The 14,538-nt window shown below is 39.2% G+C and overlaps 1 protein-coding gene across 1 annotated transcript in view; it reads left to right on the top strand.

Annotated features, from left to right (window-relative positions):
- cenatac (centrosomal AT-AC splicing factor) overlaps window positions 1-14,538 on the top strand; it is a 68,641-nt gene that overhangs the window by 17,138 nt on the left and 36,965 nt on the right. Inside the window, exons 2-6 of the mRNA XM_059956796.1 lie at window positions 211-377; window positions 1,123-1,221; window positions 7,485-7,551; window positions 10,557-10,619; window positions 12,698-12,759. Of these exons, the coding sequence (XP_059812779.1) occupies window positions 211-377; window positions 1,123-1,221; window positions 7,485-7,551; window positions 10,557-10,619; window positions 12,698-12,759 (458 nt within the window). The remainder of the gene's footprint in view (window positions 1-210; window positions 378-1,122; window positions 1,222-7,484; window positions 7,552-10,556; window positions 10,620-12,697; window positions 12,760-14,538) is intronic.

Here is a 14,538-nt window from a genome sequence, read left to right as displayed (position 1 = left end):
AGGTTTGTCTCCCCCCCCATTCTTCTAAACTCTTGGAAACATAGGCCTCGTCAACTTAGTTTCTCCCTTTATGGCAGGTTCTTTCCCTTTTAAAAGTAAGGAGACCAAAACTGCACACAGCACTCAAGGTACTATCTTGCAGTGATCAGTGACAATTTTTTCTCAAGAGCTGGTTTTCTCAATTAAAGATGTTTGCTGTTGAACCCTCAGGTTGAAGAGGCACGAAAGGTTCTCTCAGACGTGAAAGTGGAGAAATATGATTTCACCCAGCATGAGCAGAACTTCTGGTGCTACTGTTGTAATGGGGATGTGAAGAAACACATCACAAATGGAAGCCTTGTGGTGCTGTATGGAGGACTGTTGGAACACTTTGCAAGGTGCAGTGCCTGCAATTCTTCCTACTTTGTGCTGTATACAGGAGGTCCCCGTTTTTCGAACGTTCGATTTATGTCAACTTGGTGTTACGAAAGACCTCCATTTAGTTACCTGTTTTCCCTAACCAAAGAGTATTTTCGCTTTTACGAAAAAAAGACACCCGGTTTATACGTGTGTTTACTCCGGGAAAGACTACAATGACCATGAAGCCTTGTGTGGCCAGTTGTTTGCGCACGTGTGTCGGTGCCGTTTTTTTTCTTCTCTCCGAATCGTTTTTGGTTCACTGTCTTCCCAAGTTTGATAAGTGAACCTACACCGTATATACAATATTTCTACTTTATATAGGCTGTGTATTTATCATATAATTCCTGCTTTTACTATATGTTAGTGTTATTTTAGGTTTTGTGTGTTATTTGGTTTGATTTGGTAAGTTATTTTTGGGTCTGGGAAAGCTCAAAAATTTTTCCCATTATAAATCAGTGGTAATTGTTTCTTCGATTTATGCCATTTCAGCTTTCGAACAGTTTCATAGGAACACTCTACCTTCGAATAGTGGGGGAAACCTGTATAGCTACAGTGAGGGAAGACTCTGTTAACACAATCATGGTGTGAAAGATTTAATTTGCTACAATATAGGAGTATCTTCTTAACTGGTTGCTGAGCAACTTGATTTTGTAATTTTATCTTTGCACTGTACAATACAGGACAGTGATGATAAACCTGACTCTGATTTCTCTATTCTTGCAGCTTGGAACATTTGAAACAAACCAACAAATTCTGGTGGGAAAATAAAGCTGACAAAAAGTTAAAAGAGAAGTTTCTCCTCTCTGCAGATGCTTATGAGAAGTAAGCAATACATTTCAATATTGAATTTTATTGACTAAAATTGAGGTTTGCATAAATGTACATTAAAGGGATAGTTTAGTCCAGGGGTGGGCAAACTTTTTGACTTGAGGGCCACAAAGGGTTCTAAAATTTGACAGGGGGGCCGGACCAGGAGCGGATGGACGGAGTGTTTTGGTAATACACCTCATAAGAGAAAATAAAATATCATGGGATATGTAGAAAACATGTGCTTTAATTTCAATTGAAAATGAACAAATGCATTACAACAAAATATCTGTCTTTGCAGTCCCATGGTATTTAGCTATTTATTGAAATGATTTTAAAACACTGAAAATTAAATGAATAAAATACAGCTTTTTTAAATAGTAACAGTTATTTGATAGCACTGAAAATTCTGTTATCCTTCAAGATATTATCATCATCACTCTCCTCCTGACTGTCTTTATTTCAAAAACGGTAGAAGATGCAGGTCTACTTGTCCTGCTCCTTCTTATTCAATTGTCCCCTGTGCCAAAACTCAACAACGACCCGCACAATGACAGAACAGTGACAGCGCGCCAGTGTGCGGAGAGCGTTATTTGATCTGTAGCGCATTTTTTATTTTGAGAACGTACGTGCACCTGCACACTACTCATGTCCATCACTTAATAGAAATGACATGTAACATGTAAGGCTTATTGAAAAAAATATTTTCAATTGCATTTTTTACATAACACAACGAAGAAACTTATTTTTAATTTCAGTGGGAACAGTGTTGTTGGTCTCCCTTTTTAGCCAGCGCATCAAAGTCTGGATTTAGTTTTGTTGTGGCGATTCTCAGGATGGATCTGAGGTGTTGGTCAGTTAACTTGGATCTGTGGCTGGCTTTGTTGATGTTCATGACGCTGAACGCCTGTTCACACAAATAGGTCGAGCCGAACAAACAGTAAAGCGCAAATGTGGAGTAATACGCTGCACCTCAACAAAGGTCAATGTGCAGCGGTGTGCTACATGCAGCGCTAAAATTACGACACGGAGTCGGTAACTGCAGTCGAAGAAAAAAACTTTATTCGAAATCCCCAGCCTCACTTTTAAGCCTCCCTCAACCTGCCCCCCTGCGCAGAGGCTCCAAAGCTCTGTGCTCGCAAATCCCCGCAGGCTATCTCCCTTAGCCGGAACGCTGGCTAATTGTGAGCCGGTTCGGATGTGCCAGGAAAAAAGGTCGCCACAAATGTATATAGAGTGCGTCATCTATTGGGAAAACGCCAGAATTGCGGGGAAAAAAACGTTATCAAGGTTTATTAATATAATTTCATCAAGTTCTGCGGGCCGGATTAAAAAGCTTAACGGGCCGCATATGGCCCGCGGGCCGTAGTTTGCCCATGCCTGGTTTAGTCTGTATTAACCTGATCTACTGTATCTAAAAGTTTTGATAGTACGTGTCTGCTTTTTATTTCTTTATTTTGAGTTATTTTTCAATGACAAATGAATGTTCCAATTACTCTGAATAAAAACATTGCTGCAGAGGCTAGAGCAGGGTGGAGCGTTGTCAGTTCCTTCTGGCACACATTAGGCAGTAGGGTCCGACATCTGAATGGCTTTCACCCTGCTGTGGCAGTGGGTGCCTGAGCAACTATCTGATGTTATAGAATATTCTATAGTTTGGAGTATTGTGTGCAGTTTTGATCACATACCTACAGGATAAATGTTAATAAGATTGAAAAAATGCAGAGAAAATTTACAAGGATGTTGCTGGGACTTGACCTGAGTTATTGGAAAAGTTTGACTAGGTTTGAATTTTATTGCCTAGAGCTTAGAAAAATGAGGGGGAATTTTATGGAGATATACAAAATTATGAGGGATATAGAATGTAAGCAGGCTTTTTCCACAGGAAAAAAACTTGAACCATGGTTATATAAGAGTGAAAAAGAAAATATTTAATAGGGAACCTGAGGGAATTTTTCTACTCACAGGGTGGTGTCAGTGTATAGCAAGCTGCCAGCAGAAGTGATGGCTACAGGTTCGATTGTAACACTTAAGAAAAGATTGAATAAGTAGATGGATCGGAGGGGTATGGAGGACTATGATACTGTTAATGATTTGGATGATGGAATTGATGGCTTTGGCCAAGTTTGTGGATGATATGAAGATGGGTGTTGAAGATGGCAGGCAGTGTTGAGGAAGCAGTAAGGCTACAGAAGAACTTAGATAGATTAGGAGAACGGGCAAAGAAATAGCTGATGAAATACAGGCTCGGGAAGCATATGGATATACACTTTGGTAAAAGAAATAAAAATGTAAGCTATATTCTCAGTGGTGAGAACATTCAAAAATCTGAGGTGCAAAGGGACTTGGGAGGCCTCATGCAGGATTCCCTAAAGGTTAAATAGCAGGTTGAGTCTGTGGTGAGGAAGGCAAATGCAATGTTAGCATTCATTTTGAGAGGACTAGAATATAAAAGCAAGGACATAATGTTGATATTTTATAAGGCACTGGTGAGACCTGATTTGGGGTATTGAGAGCAGTTTTGGGCCCCTTATCTAAGAAAGGATGTGTTTACATTGGAGAGTGTTCAAAGGGGATTCATGAAAATAATTCTGGGATTGAAAGGCTTATATGATCATTGATTGGCGGAATTAATTCTATTAAAATGAATATTTTGCCTAAATTTTTATATTTATTTCAGGCCATACCTGTTTTTATTCCTGAATCTTTATTTGATTCTTTGGATCCTATTATATCTTATATATGGAAAAATAAAATTTCTCGATTAAATAAAGTTCATCTTCAAAAAAGCTAAAATGAATGGAGGTTTAGCCTTACCCAATTCTAGGTTTTATTACTGGGCAGTCAATCTTGTGTTTTGGTTACATTATATTAATCGAGAGGACTGTCCGGTCTGGGTTTCTTTAGAAGCTAATTCTGTTTATAAATTTTCTATTATTTCTTTTCTTGGATCCTCAATTCCTTTATCTGTAAGTAATTTAACTGATAATTTTGTAGTTAAACACACTTCGTGGATTTGGGTACAATTTAGAAAATATTTTGGTTTATTGAGTTTTCACTTTCGTCCCATTTTTTCTAACTTTTTTTTAAACCTATGACTGTAGTTTTTAAAGAGTGGAATAGATTGGGTATTAAACGTTTTCAGGATTTGTTTGTTGGAGATGGTCTCCCTTCATTTGAGCAACTGTCAGCTAAGTATAGCCTATCCAAAACACACCTTTTCCGACATTTACAAATTACAGACTTTTTGCGTTCTCAAGTACATAAGTTTCCTAAAAGTCCAGATAAGAATTTACTTGATACAATTTTTTATTTGAAACCCTTCCATAATGGATTTATCTCTATACTACTGAAACTCTCATGCTCTGCCTGTCTGTTTGTGACCTCCAATTAGTGCAAACGGTGCATTACAGCGGCACTATTTTTGGTTAAATCGACTTAAAATGCACTAACATACAGAATGCAGGCAAAGTTCAAGGTTATATATCCATATAAAGTTGTTCATTCCCCAAAATCAACAGCCCCGTTTTCACCCGAGAGCCAATGTGCCATCATGGAAATTGGGACAAGGCACCAAGACTCATGTGCACGACCAGCCTCAGGAACGACACCAACCGGAGCAAAAGGGCAGGGCAGCTCTATTTTGAGCGGTCATATATCACCATCAGTACGTGCAGGATTGGGACAGATCTAACTGCCACCCATCAATAAGAGATGAATCTTATTTTAATGATGTACTTCTCTTTCAATATTTTTATTAGTTTCTGCATAAAGCAATACAGAGTACAATAAGATATTATGTCATAAAAAGCATCAAATATATTGTATTAAAAATAGCTACAATCACTAAACCCTATATTCATAACAATTAAATTAAGTCATAATATTGAAATATAAAAAATTTGGTATACAGAAAAAAATCTAAACCCACTACCAAAGTCAGAGCTGTTAGGAAAAGCAAGAAAAAAGGGGAAAAACCCCTGATCATACAATAAAATATTATTATGCACCATCTGTACTTTTACAACAAATCAAAGATTTTGAAAATAACCCAAATGTTGACTAGATTTAAAAACTAAACATCGGATCTTCTCTAAATTTAAGCATGACATAACATCCCCTAACCCATAATGACGTACTTCGAGACACCCATAAAACCCTTTGCTGCAATCAAAGGACAGCGGTGACCATATCGCATCCATTTAGGTGAGCGCCAACCACATCAAGAATAATCAGCTTCCTCTGGTATTACTGTTTCGTATCTTCCATCCAGCATTAGGGTAAAAAAAATGGTCAGCCTAATTATGCTGCGTGGAAAGAGAAGGGGGACATTATGGTCAAGAGCTGATGCAAAGCATCGTCAGGAAGTGGCAAGGAGAGGGAGAGAACAAGAATCAGATGAGGCCAAGGCTGCACGACTCCAGGATCTAAGAGTCAGGACAAAAAAGATGAGAGAAGAAGAGACAGGAGGAGAAGCATGCCTGTCTCCAGAATGACAACAACAGGCACAGGAGGAGGAGAGAGGAAGAGACGGTGCATGAAAAGACTGCACGTCTCCAGAATGACAATGAGAGGCACAAGGGTGGCAGATTAACCAGAAATATTACCATCGTTAAACGAGGAGGAGCTATATTTGCCTTGCTACACGTCTTTCTTCTTTAATAAAGTGGTTTTTATTCTTGAATTTCCAGAGCAAAGCAATACCAATAGCATTCAGGAAAATTTAATGTTCATTCTGCTCACATCAGCCTACTCTACTTTTCTCTCAAAGGGTGCCCCAACGGGTCACCCTGTTGTCGAGTATCTAATATTTATGGTATGTTATTGGGAATTAGCGAAATTCCTTTAGACAAAATTAAAAATCTCTGGGAACAAGACTTACAGATTCCAATTTTTGAGGATACTTGGAATGAAATTTTAAAATTGGTTAATACCTCATTGTTGTGTGCCCGTCAATCCCTTCTACAATTTAAAGTGGTTCATCGGGCCCACATGACTAAAGATGAACTGTCTCATTTTTATTCTGATATATCTCCCGATTGTGATAGATGTAACAATGGAGAAGCTTCACTAATCCATGTGTTTTGGACTTCTCTGAGTCTTGAAAAATATTGGAAGTATTCCAGACTTTTTCAGAGCTTTTTAAAGTAAATTTTAAACCTAATCCTTTGCCTTATTTGGTATTGTTGAAGGAAATGATATTATTTTGGAGATACATGATTTGCTCATTTTGGTCTTTATTTCTCTTACAGCCAGGAGGGCATTGTTGCTTAAGTGGAAGGATGCCACTCCGCCTACTCATACTCATTGGTTACATGATGTTATGTCTTGCTTAAATTCGCTGTTCAATTTCTGAACCTAGACAAGATTTTTTTAACATTGTGGGGACCTTTTTTGAATTATTTTCAAAATCTTTGATTTGCTATTAAGGACAGATGTTGGCTAATAATGTTTTACTATATGATAGGGATTTTTTTCTTTTTTTTTAACCGAACAGCTGTTTATTTTTCCCTCTGGTAGTAGGTTTAGATTTTTTTGTATAATAAAATTATCTCTTTTCAATATTATGTTTAAATTTAATTTATATGGATATGGGGTAATGAGACTATTTGTGATTCCAATATATTGTAATTGATAATGTTATATATCCTACTGCACTCTGTATTTTATGTAAGAAATCAATAAAAATATTGAAAAAAAAAGGCTTATTTATGAGGAGCTTTTAATGGCTCTGGGCCTGTACTCACTGGAAATCAGAAGAATGGAGGGGGGGGGGGGGAATGTCATGGAAGCCTATTGAATGTTGAAAGGCCTCGATAGAGTGGACATGGAGAGGATGTTTCCTCTGGTTGGGGAGTCTTAAGACCACTGAACATAGTTTCAGAATAGAGGGATGTCCATTTAAAACAAAGGGGGAGGAATTTCTTTCGATGGAGGATGGAGAATCTGTGGAATTTACTGCCACAGGTGGCTGTAGAGACTGAGTCATTGGGTATATTTAAAGTAGGTTGATAAATTCTCAATTGCTCAGGGCATGATGCGATACGGGGAGAAGGCAAGAGATTGGGGCTGAGAGGCATAATGCCCTTGGCTGAGTCTTGAAGGAGGATACAGGTGAGGTGCATCACACCATTAGTGATGGTCTGGGTGGGGGTAGGGTCAGTATAAATCACTTATCTGCTTTCTTAGTTAGCCTCCAGTGACAATAAAGGTGCATTTTAAAGGGGGTTAAATAATAACATCCAGGTTTAACCTGAATTCTCTCTTCATTTATCAAGGTTCAAAATGGCTGTTGCAAAGGCAGTGGAAAACTATGAAGAGAAAGCGGATGACTACATTAAACAGGTAGTTGTCGATTAGAATTGATGTGAGTGAATAAGCTCTAGGGATTCCCTGTCATGGAATCAGTTTTGATTTTGCTCATCATTCTCTCCTTTTGGTTTGAACGGGACATTATGCTGAGGGGGTGCTCTCCTTTTTATCCAATGAGCACACGCTGCCAAATTACATCTACAAACCTACTTATTTGGAATGTAGGAAGAAAACAAAACACCCGGAGGTCACAGGAAGACCTACGAGCACCTTACAGCGGTGGGAATATAACTCTGTTCACTGATGCTGTCATAGTGTTATACTAACTGCTGTGCTACCATGCCATCCCTTGTTTGGATATAAAAGATTGTGTGGCGCTATTTGCAGAAGGGAATTGGCAATCTTCAATTTTTATTTCTCAACTGACATCAATATAATAAAAAACTAATTATTATTAATTGTTCAGTTAGCCCATAGCTGTTACTATAAAGCTTTCTTTGTGCATATTATGTGCTGATTGCTATATTTTAGAGAGAGAGAGAGAGAGAGAGGTATTGAGATTTTCAAGACTTCCAAAAAAAAAGTGAATTGCTTGCCTCTTAAACTATTTGGGACTTTGAGTTTTTTTTGAAAAACTCTTAAAATTAAAGGTTGTGTTTATCACTGCATATATTTTTCATGTCAGCTATACTGCAGAAAGGTCTGGAGTGTTGCTGTGGAAACTAATGATGGGAAAATTGCTGGTTACATCATTCTGCTTTTCCATTTTGCACCTAACAGTCTGTATCAATTGATGTTTTAGAAACGCGTTTTCTGCCTCCACTCTAAATTATAAGCAGTGCATGGTTAATGGAGGCACAGTGGGAGAGGCTTGGGGAGGAACAAACAACCCCAAATGGTTATTGGTGTTAACCCTATCACAAAATACCTGTAGTTTCTCTCAACCATTTAAAGCAATTTTCAATGTTCATCCAAGAAAGGTCTCTGTCAGAAATATTGACTGTTTATAGAGGCTGTCTGACCTGCTGAGTTCTCCATCATTATTCAAGATTATTTATTCTCATTCTTCAGTACACAAGTGTAAAGAAGAATTAAATGTTTGTTACTCCAGATCCGAAGCAGCACAAAATAAAACACTAAGCATAAATAACACAAGTTTTAAAATCCTCTATAAATATAAAAGCAATCCTATAAAAGACAATGTACAAGTAACTGTTGTATACGTGGACTGATAGTATGTACATAAGATGATGCTAGGTAATGTGGAAGTAGTGGTTGGTGGTGGGGTGAGTTAACGGGTGGAGGTGTTAATCAGCCGGATGGCTTAGGGGAAGTAACTGATTTTGAATCTGGTTATCCTGGTGTGGATGCTATGTAGCCTCCTCCCTGATGGAAGTGAAACAAACAGTGCATAAGCAGGTCCCTCATATTGCTGGCCTTTTTCCACAATGTTCAATTCTGGAATATATGTAGAAGTATAATTTTTGAAAGAAAATTAATTGTGTTACTTAAAAAATACAGAGAATGGAATGCTATATTCTACAACAAATCCTGCATAACTAGATGCTTTCATGACTTGGTTATTAATCTATTCATGCGGTGTAGGCCAGAAAACTCCTTGTACTCTGCTGTAATTCTGCAGGGGATAGTTGCAGTTCCTGCTGCATATGTACATGTATTTGTTCTGATACTGAACTAAGATAGTAGAGTTTTAGTATAGTCACAGTCTAATTAATGTATTTGTAGGAATTCCCTTCTCTACAAATTTAAAAAAGAAATTAGCAGTGCCAATTTACTTTACACAGGTTATTTTATTCACATGTATGTATGTACATACGTACCCATAATAGTAAATTATGTTAGCGAATTAGTTTTTTTATATTTACATGTATTTGGAGTATTGTGTTCAATTCTGGCTGCCTCGTTGTAGGAGGGATATGGAAATTTTAGGGGGAAGGTGCAGAAGAGATTACCAGTTTGCTACCTAGATTGGAGAGGGTGTCTTATAAGGATAGGTTGAGAGAGCTAAGGCTTTTCTCTTTGGAGTAAAGGAGGATGAGAGGTGACTTGATAGAGGTGTATAAGATAGGAGACATATAGTGGACAGCTAGAGACTTTTTCACATGGCGGAAAAGGCTAATATAAGAGGTGATTCGAGGAAAGTATAGAGGATGTCAGAATTGTTTTTTTATATACAGAGAGTGGCAAGTGTATGGAACACATTGCCAGCTGGTTTTAAAGGCAGATACGTTAGGGACCTTGAAGAGACTCTTGGGCACATGGACAAATGAAAAATGGAGGGCTATGTGGGGAGGAATGGTTAGATTGATCTTGGAGGTTGAAGGGTCGGTACACCATTATGGGCCAAGAAGTGTACAGTGCTGTGTTCTATGTAACAAGGTACAATGGGGGAAAAACTTGTCGCATGTCGTTCATACAGATAAATTCATTAAACTTTGGATTGAGATAATATAAGGGAAAGCAATAACAGTATGCAGAGTAAAGTGTAGTAGTTACAGAGAAAGTTCACTGCAGGTGGACAATAGGGTGCAAAGTCGTAACGAGTTAGATTGTGAGGTAGAGTCCATTTTATGATGCTGGGTAAGCGTTCAATAATCTAACACTGAGATAGAAGCTGCCCTTGAGCCTGGTGTTGTGCTTTCAAACTTTTGTATCTTCTGCCCAATGAGAGAGGGGTGAAGAGAATGTCTGGGGTAGATGGGATCTTTGATTATGCTGGCTGCATTACTGAGGCAGTGAGAAGTGTAAGCAGCCCGTGGAGGGGAGGCTGGTTTCCATAATGCATTGAGCTGTTGGCACAACTTGGCAGTTTTTTGCAGTCACAAGCAGAACAGTTTCCATACCAAGCTGTGGTGCATTAGTAAAAATTAGTGAAGGTCAAAGGGAGTGTGTATTAATTACCAGTAATCAGTTGTGTATGGTGCTCTATTTAACCATTGTAACTTTTTTTTATTCTAGTCTCTTGATTTTTACACTTCAATTATGATTGACTTTGTCACTTTCTGCGTCCTCTGTAGGAAGCAGAATATATTCGAGAAGTGGATCGAAGAAGGCAAGAGGTAGTACAGGCTGCCTTTGAGGTTGGTGTTACCTGGATGAGTCTGGACAGTATCCATGGCAACTGTTGTATTTTACATCAATTCATCTATAAATTTCACAATGATTCCGACGAGTCTAAATTAGGTTTATTCTTGTTGTTCTATGATAGCAGTGTGGAGTAACCATAGACGTTCATCTGAGTCTAGCTGCTATTTTAGCTGATCTTCCTTGAAGCATCAGTGGAGTTGTTCTTGGCTGCTACATAAATGAAAGGTTTTTTTTTGCAAGGCTTGGGATCTGAGCTTCAGTCATTAGCAACCTTTACCCTCTTTTTGTTACTCCACCCACTATTCCTGCCTTTAAAGGTTTCTCATATGTTGATGTAACATGAGGTTAGGATCTGATCTGGCATGATTCTGCAACATCAGGGGACTTCAGTTACTTGTGTCACATAACAGAAAAGGACCATTCTCACCAAGGAGGAATAGTTTCTCAATAGGAGGAATAGTTTTGTTAAAAATCTAAAATGATTTTTGTGCCTTTTGTTCTTCCCCAACCAAACTATAACAACTATGACACAAAACCATAACAACCAGAAAATAAAATCACAAAGTTGACCTCAACCTCTTTGATGTAGTGTCCCTGAAATAAGATTATTAACAACTAAATTATTCTATCCTTTTTCTGTCTTTGGTTTTCTTCTGATTCTTAACTTCTGATTTTTCTGGAGTACAGTGGAGAACAATCCTTTGTATTATCCAAGGAAACAAAGAGAAATGGATTGAAGTAGATGGGCTCTGACTACACTTGACTTGTGTCGTATTTCTGGAGATTCCTTGCTCTCTGTGTACTTTTGGTTAAGGAAGTTTTCAAACTTGCAGGCGGTATTGTGTTCCTCCATCCAGGTTATTCCCGGTTCTTAGCTTTGCGTTCTAAAGCCTTCTTGCAGAATTAAGGGATTCATTGTATTAGGTACAATAGAAATAGATGTGCTGAGAATCAGAAAGCAGTTATTAAAACATCCCTCATTACAGCAAGAAGATTGATTCTTAATCTACAGTTTAACAGCATTTGTTTAAATATCAAAAGTTTAATACATTTTGTATTTTTCTTTAGCTGTTTTAAAATTCTTTTTTTTACAGTATTTGGAACAATATTAAGCAAGCCCTCTTTAATTGTATAACAAAAAAAGGGTGTGTAGTAAATACAGCTACAGTAATCCAGAGAAAAGACATGTACCTGTTGCATTGGGTTGTCATGAACAATTGTACTATACTGCTCTATTTAAATAAATACTTAAGTAGCACATTTGAACACTAGGTTTTGTTAAATTTGGCGAACAGTAAAAAGATATGTTGGTGATTGAAAATTGAGAAATATCAATATGCTTTTTTGATCTGCCTTCACAATCCCTCTCTGTCCTCCCTCCAGCCCACATTTGTTGTTCATTATGTTAGTAAACACCTAACCCCTGATTGGCTTGGGCATCTATGGATTTGCATTTGATTTCTGATGTTGAAGCAGAGATGGCTTCTCTCCACTTCTCCATTCTTGAGAGTGGGCAACTCTCCATGTTTGTGTCATAAGCACTGTCATCAGATCTATTCACACATGAGGGGGACGAATGTGCCCATCCCTAAATTTGCCAAAGCGGTCAAGAGAATGAGTTTCTGTTCTGAAGAGGGCTGTTCTCCAGAGGTAACACAAGGAAAGCTCGTGTGTTGATTCAGATTCACTTATTTATCACGCGTACGTGGAAATACACAGTGAAATAGGTCACTTGCAGTAACAACCAACACGCCTAAGGATGTGCTGGGGGCAGCTCGCAAGTGTCACCACACATTCTAGCGCTGACAAAGCATGTCCACAATGTTCAGAACAACACAGAACACAACACAACAGAAAACAAACCCCTTTCCTCACACACTCACACTCTTCCAACCCCAGGATTATGGATTATTCACAAAATATAAATTATTCCTCTTTTGAAAGCATGAAAATGATAGAGCATTTTGTACATGTAAAATTTGTTTGCTTAGCTTTCTGTCGTGCAATAGTTATTGATGTAGTATTTTAAGCTTTAAGAAGAGTTGATTTTTTTTTCCTGAATCAAAACCAGCCACAGGAAGAGCTGAATTCACTCGATGGCTGCAAACACTGCGAGTTCAATTGTTATGATGGGTAAGTGTATTTTGTTTCATGCATTGTCTGTGAGCAATTTTCAACAAAGGCAGCAACTGGCTTCAGAATGAAGGAGAGGGAAACCCTGCCCAAGTTCTGACTCCTGATTGTTATCCATTATGGGAAAGTATAAGGTGAGGAAGAGTAGGATGAGGAGTTTTGGTGTAATGTTCTACACACACTCTTCTTAATCAGTACTCTCACATGAAGGTTCATCTTGAATGGGATGACATTAAGATTTTTGAAGATTGCTGTCTTTGCAGTAGTGTCCCACCAAGACAATATAAATTGAATGTCATTGAGGTAATTCTAAATTTTACAATTACTACAGAATATTCATAGCTCCAAGAGCAATTCCTCCCCAAACTTAATTATTGAGACTGATAGCACATATGATTAATGGAATTGATAAGGTAGTTGTGACAAAGGTGGACATCTAGTGTCAGCCACTATGGAGTAGGCATGATGTCTGAGGTGCCTGATCACACTCCCATGTTCCTCTGCTCTCTGTATGTATGAATCAGAGCACCAGTTCTCCCAGTTAACTGAACTGTAGGCTTTAAAGAGTTATATTAAGAGAAAATAGCTTTTGCTGTTAATGCTGCTGTTGTGTGTGTCCATCTCATCTTTCCTCAAGAAAGGCACAGCTAGAGTGTTATAACAGATGAAAAACCTATATAGCAGGAAAGTAAAAAGGCAATCAGCAAGGGAAATATTGTGGCTAACAAGGCTGATAGGAATACCCAATAGACATTTGGTAGTACTGCACCATGAATTCCAGAGGTGAAAGTTAAAAATGGCCATGTTTCCAATAGTTATACTAGAGCAGAACAAAGCAATAATGTGCCAAGTGTCATTATATAGTGAGTTGTAGATCCTTAGTTTAGCCTGCATTAAATACCCAGAATAGTCAGCCTGCCACTGCCACTAGTGTGTACAACGTAGCAGCTCTCTCTCTCTCTCCTCTCTCTCTCTCTCTCGCGCTCCCCACTCTCTCGCGCGCCACTCTCTCTCTCCCCACTCTCTCTCTCCCCACTCTCTCTCTCCCCACTCTCTCTCTCCCCACTCTCTCTCTCCCCACTCTCTCTCTCCCCACTCTCTCTCTCCCCACTCTCTCTCTCCCCACTCTCTCTCTCCCACTCTCTCTCTCCCCACTCTCTCTCTCCCCACTCTCTCTCCCACTCTCTCTCTCCCCACTCTCTCTCTCTCCCACTCTCTCTCTCCCCACTCTCTCTCTCCCCACTCTCTCTCTCCCCACTCTCTCTCTCCCCACTCTCTCTCTCCCACTCTCTCTCCCCACTCTCTCTCTCCCCACTCTCTCTCTCCCCACTCTCTCTCTCCCCACTCTCTCTCTCCCCACTCTCTCTCTCCCCACTCTCTCTCTCCCCACTCTCTCTCTCCCCACTCTCTCTCTCCCCACTCTCTCTCTCACCCACTCTCTCTCTCACCACTCTCTCTCTCACCACTCTCTCTCTCACCACTCTCTCTCTCACCACTCTCTCTCTCACCACTCTCTCTCTCACCACTCTCTCTCTCACCACTCTCTCTCTCACCACTCTCTCTCTCACCACTCTCTCTCTCACCACTCTCTCTCTCACCACTCTCTCTCTCACCACTCTCTCTCTCACCACTCTCTCTCTCACCACTCTCTCTCTCACCACTCTCTCTCTCACCACTCTCTCTCTCACCACTCTCTCTCTCACCACTCTCTCTCTCACCACTCTCTCTCTCACCACTCTCTCTCTCACCACTCTCTCTCTCACCACTCTCTCTCTCACC

This window comes from Hypanus sabinus, chromosome X2, assembly GCF_030144855.1.
Source record: "Hypanus sabinus isolate sHypSab1 chromosome X2, sHypSab1.hap1, whole genome shotgun sequence".
Lineage (NCBI taxonomy): Eukaryota > Metazoa > Chordata > Chondrichthyes > Myliobatiformes > Dasyatidae > Hypanus > Hypanus sabinus.
Note: the sequence above shows the minus strand (reverse complement) of the source record. Positions and strands in the feature narration are given on the sequence as shown.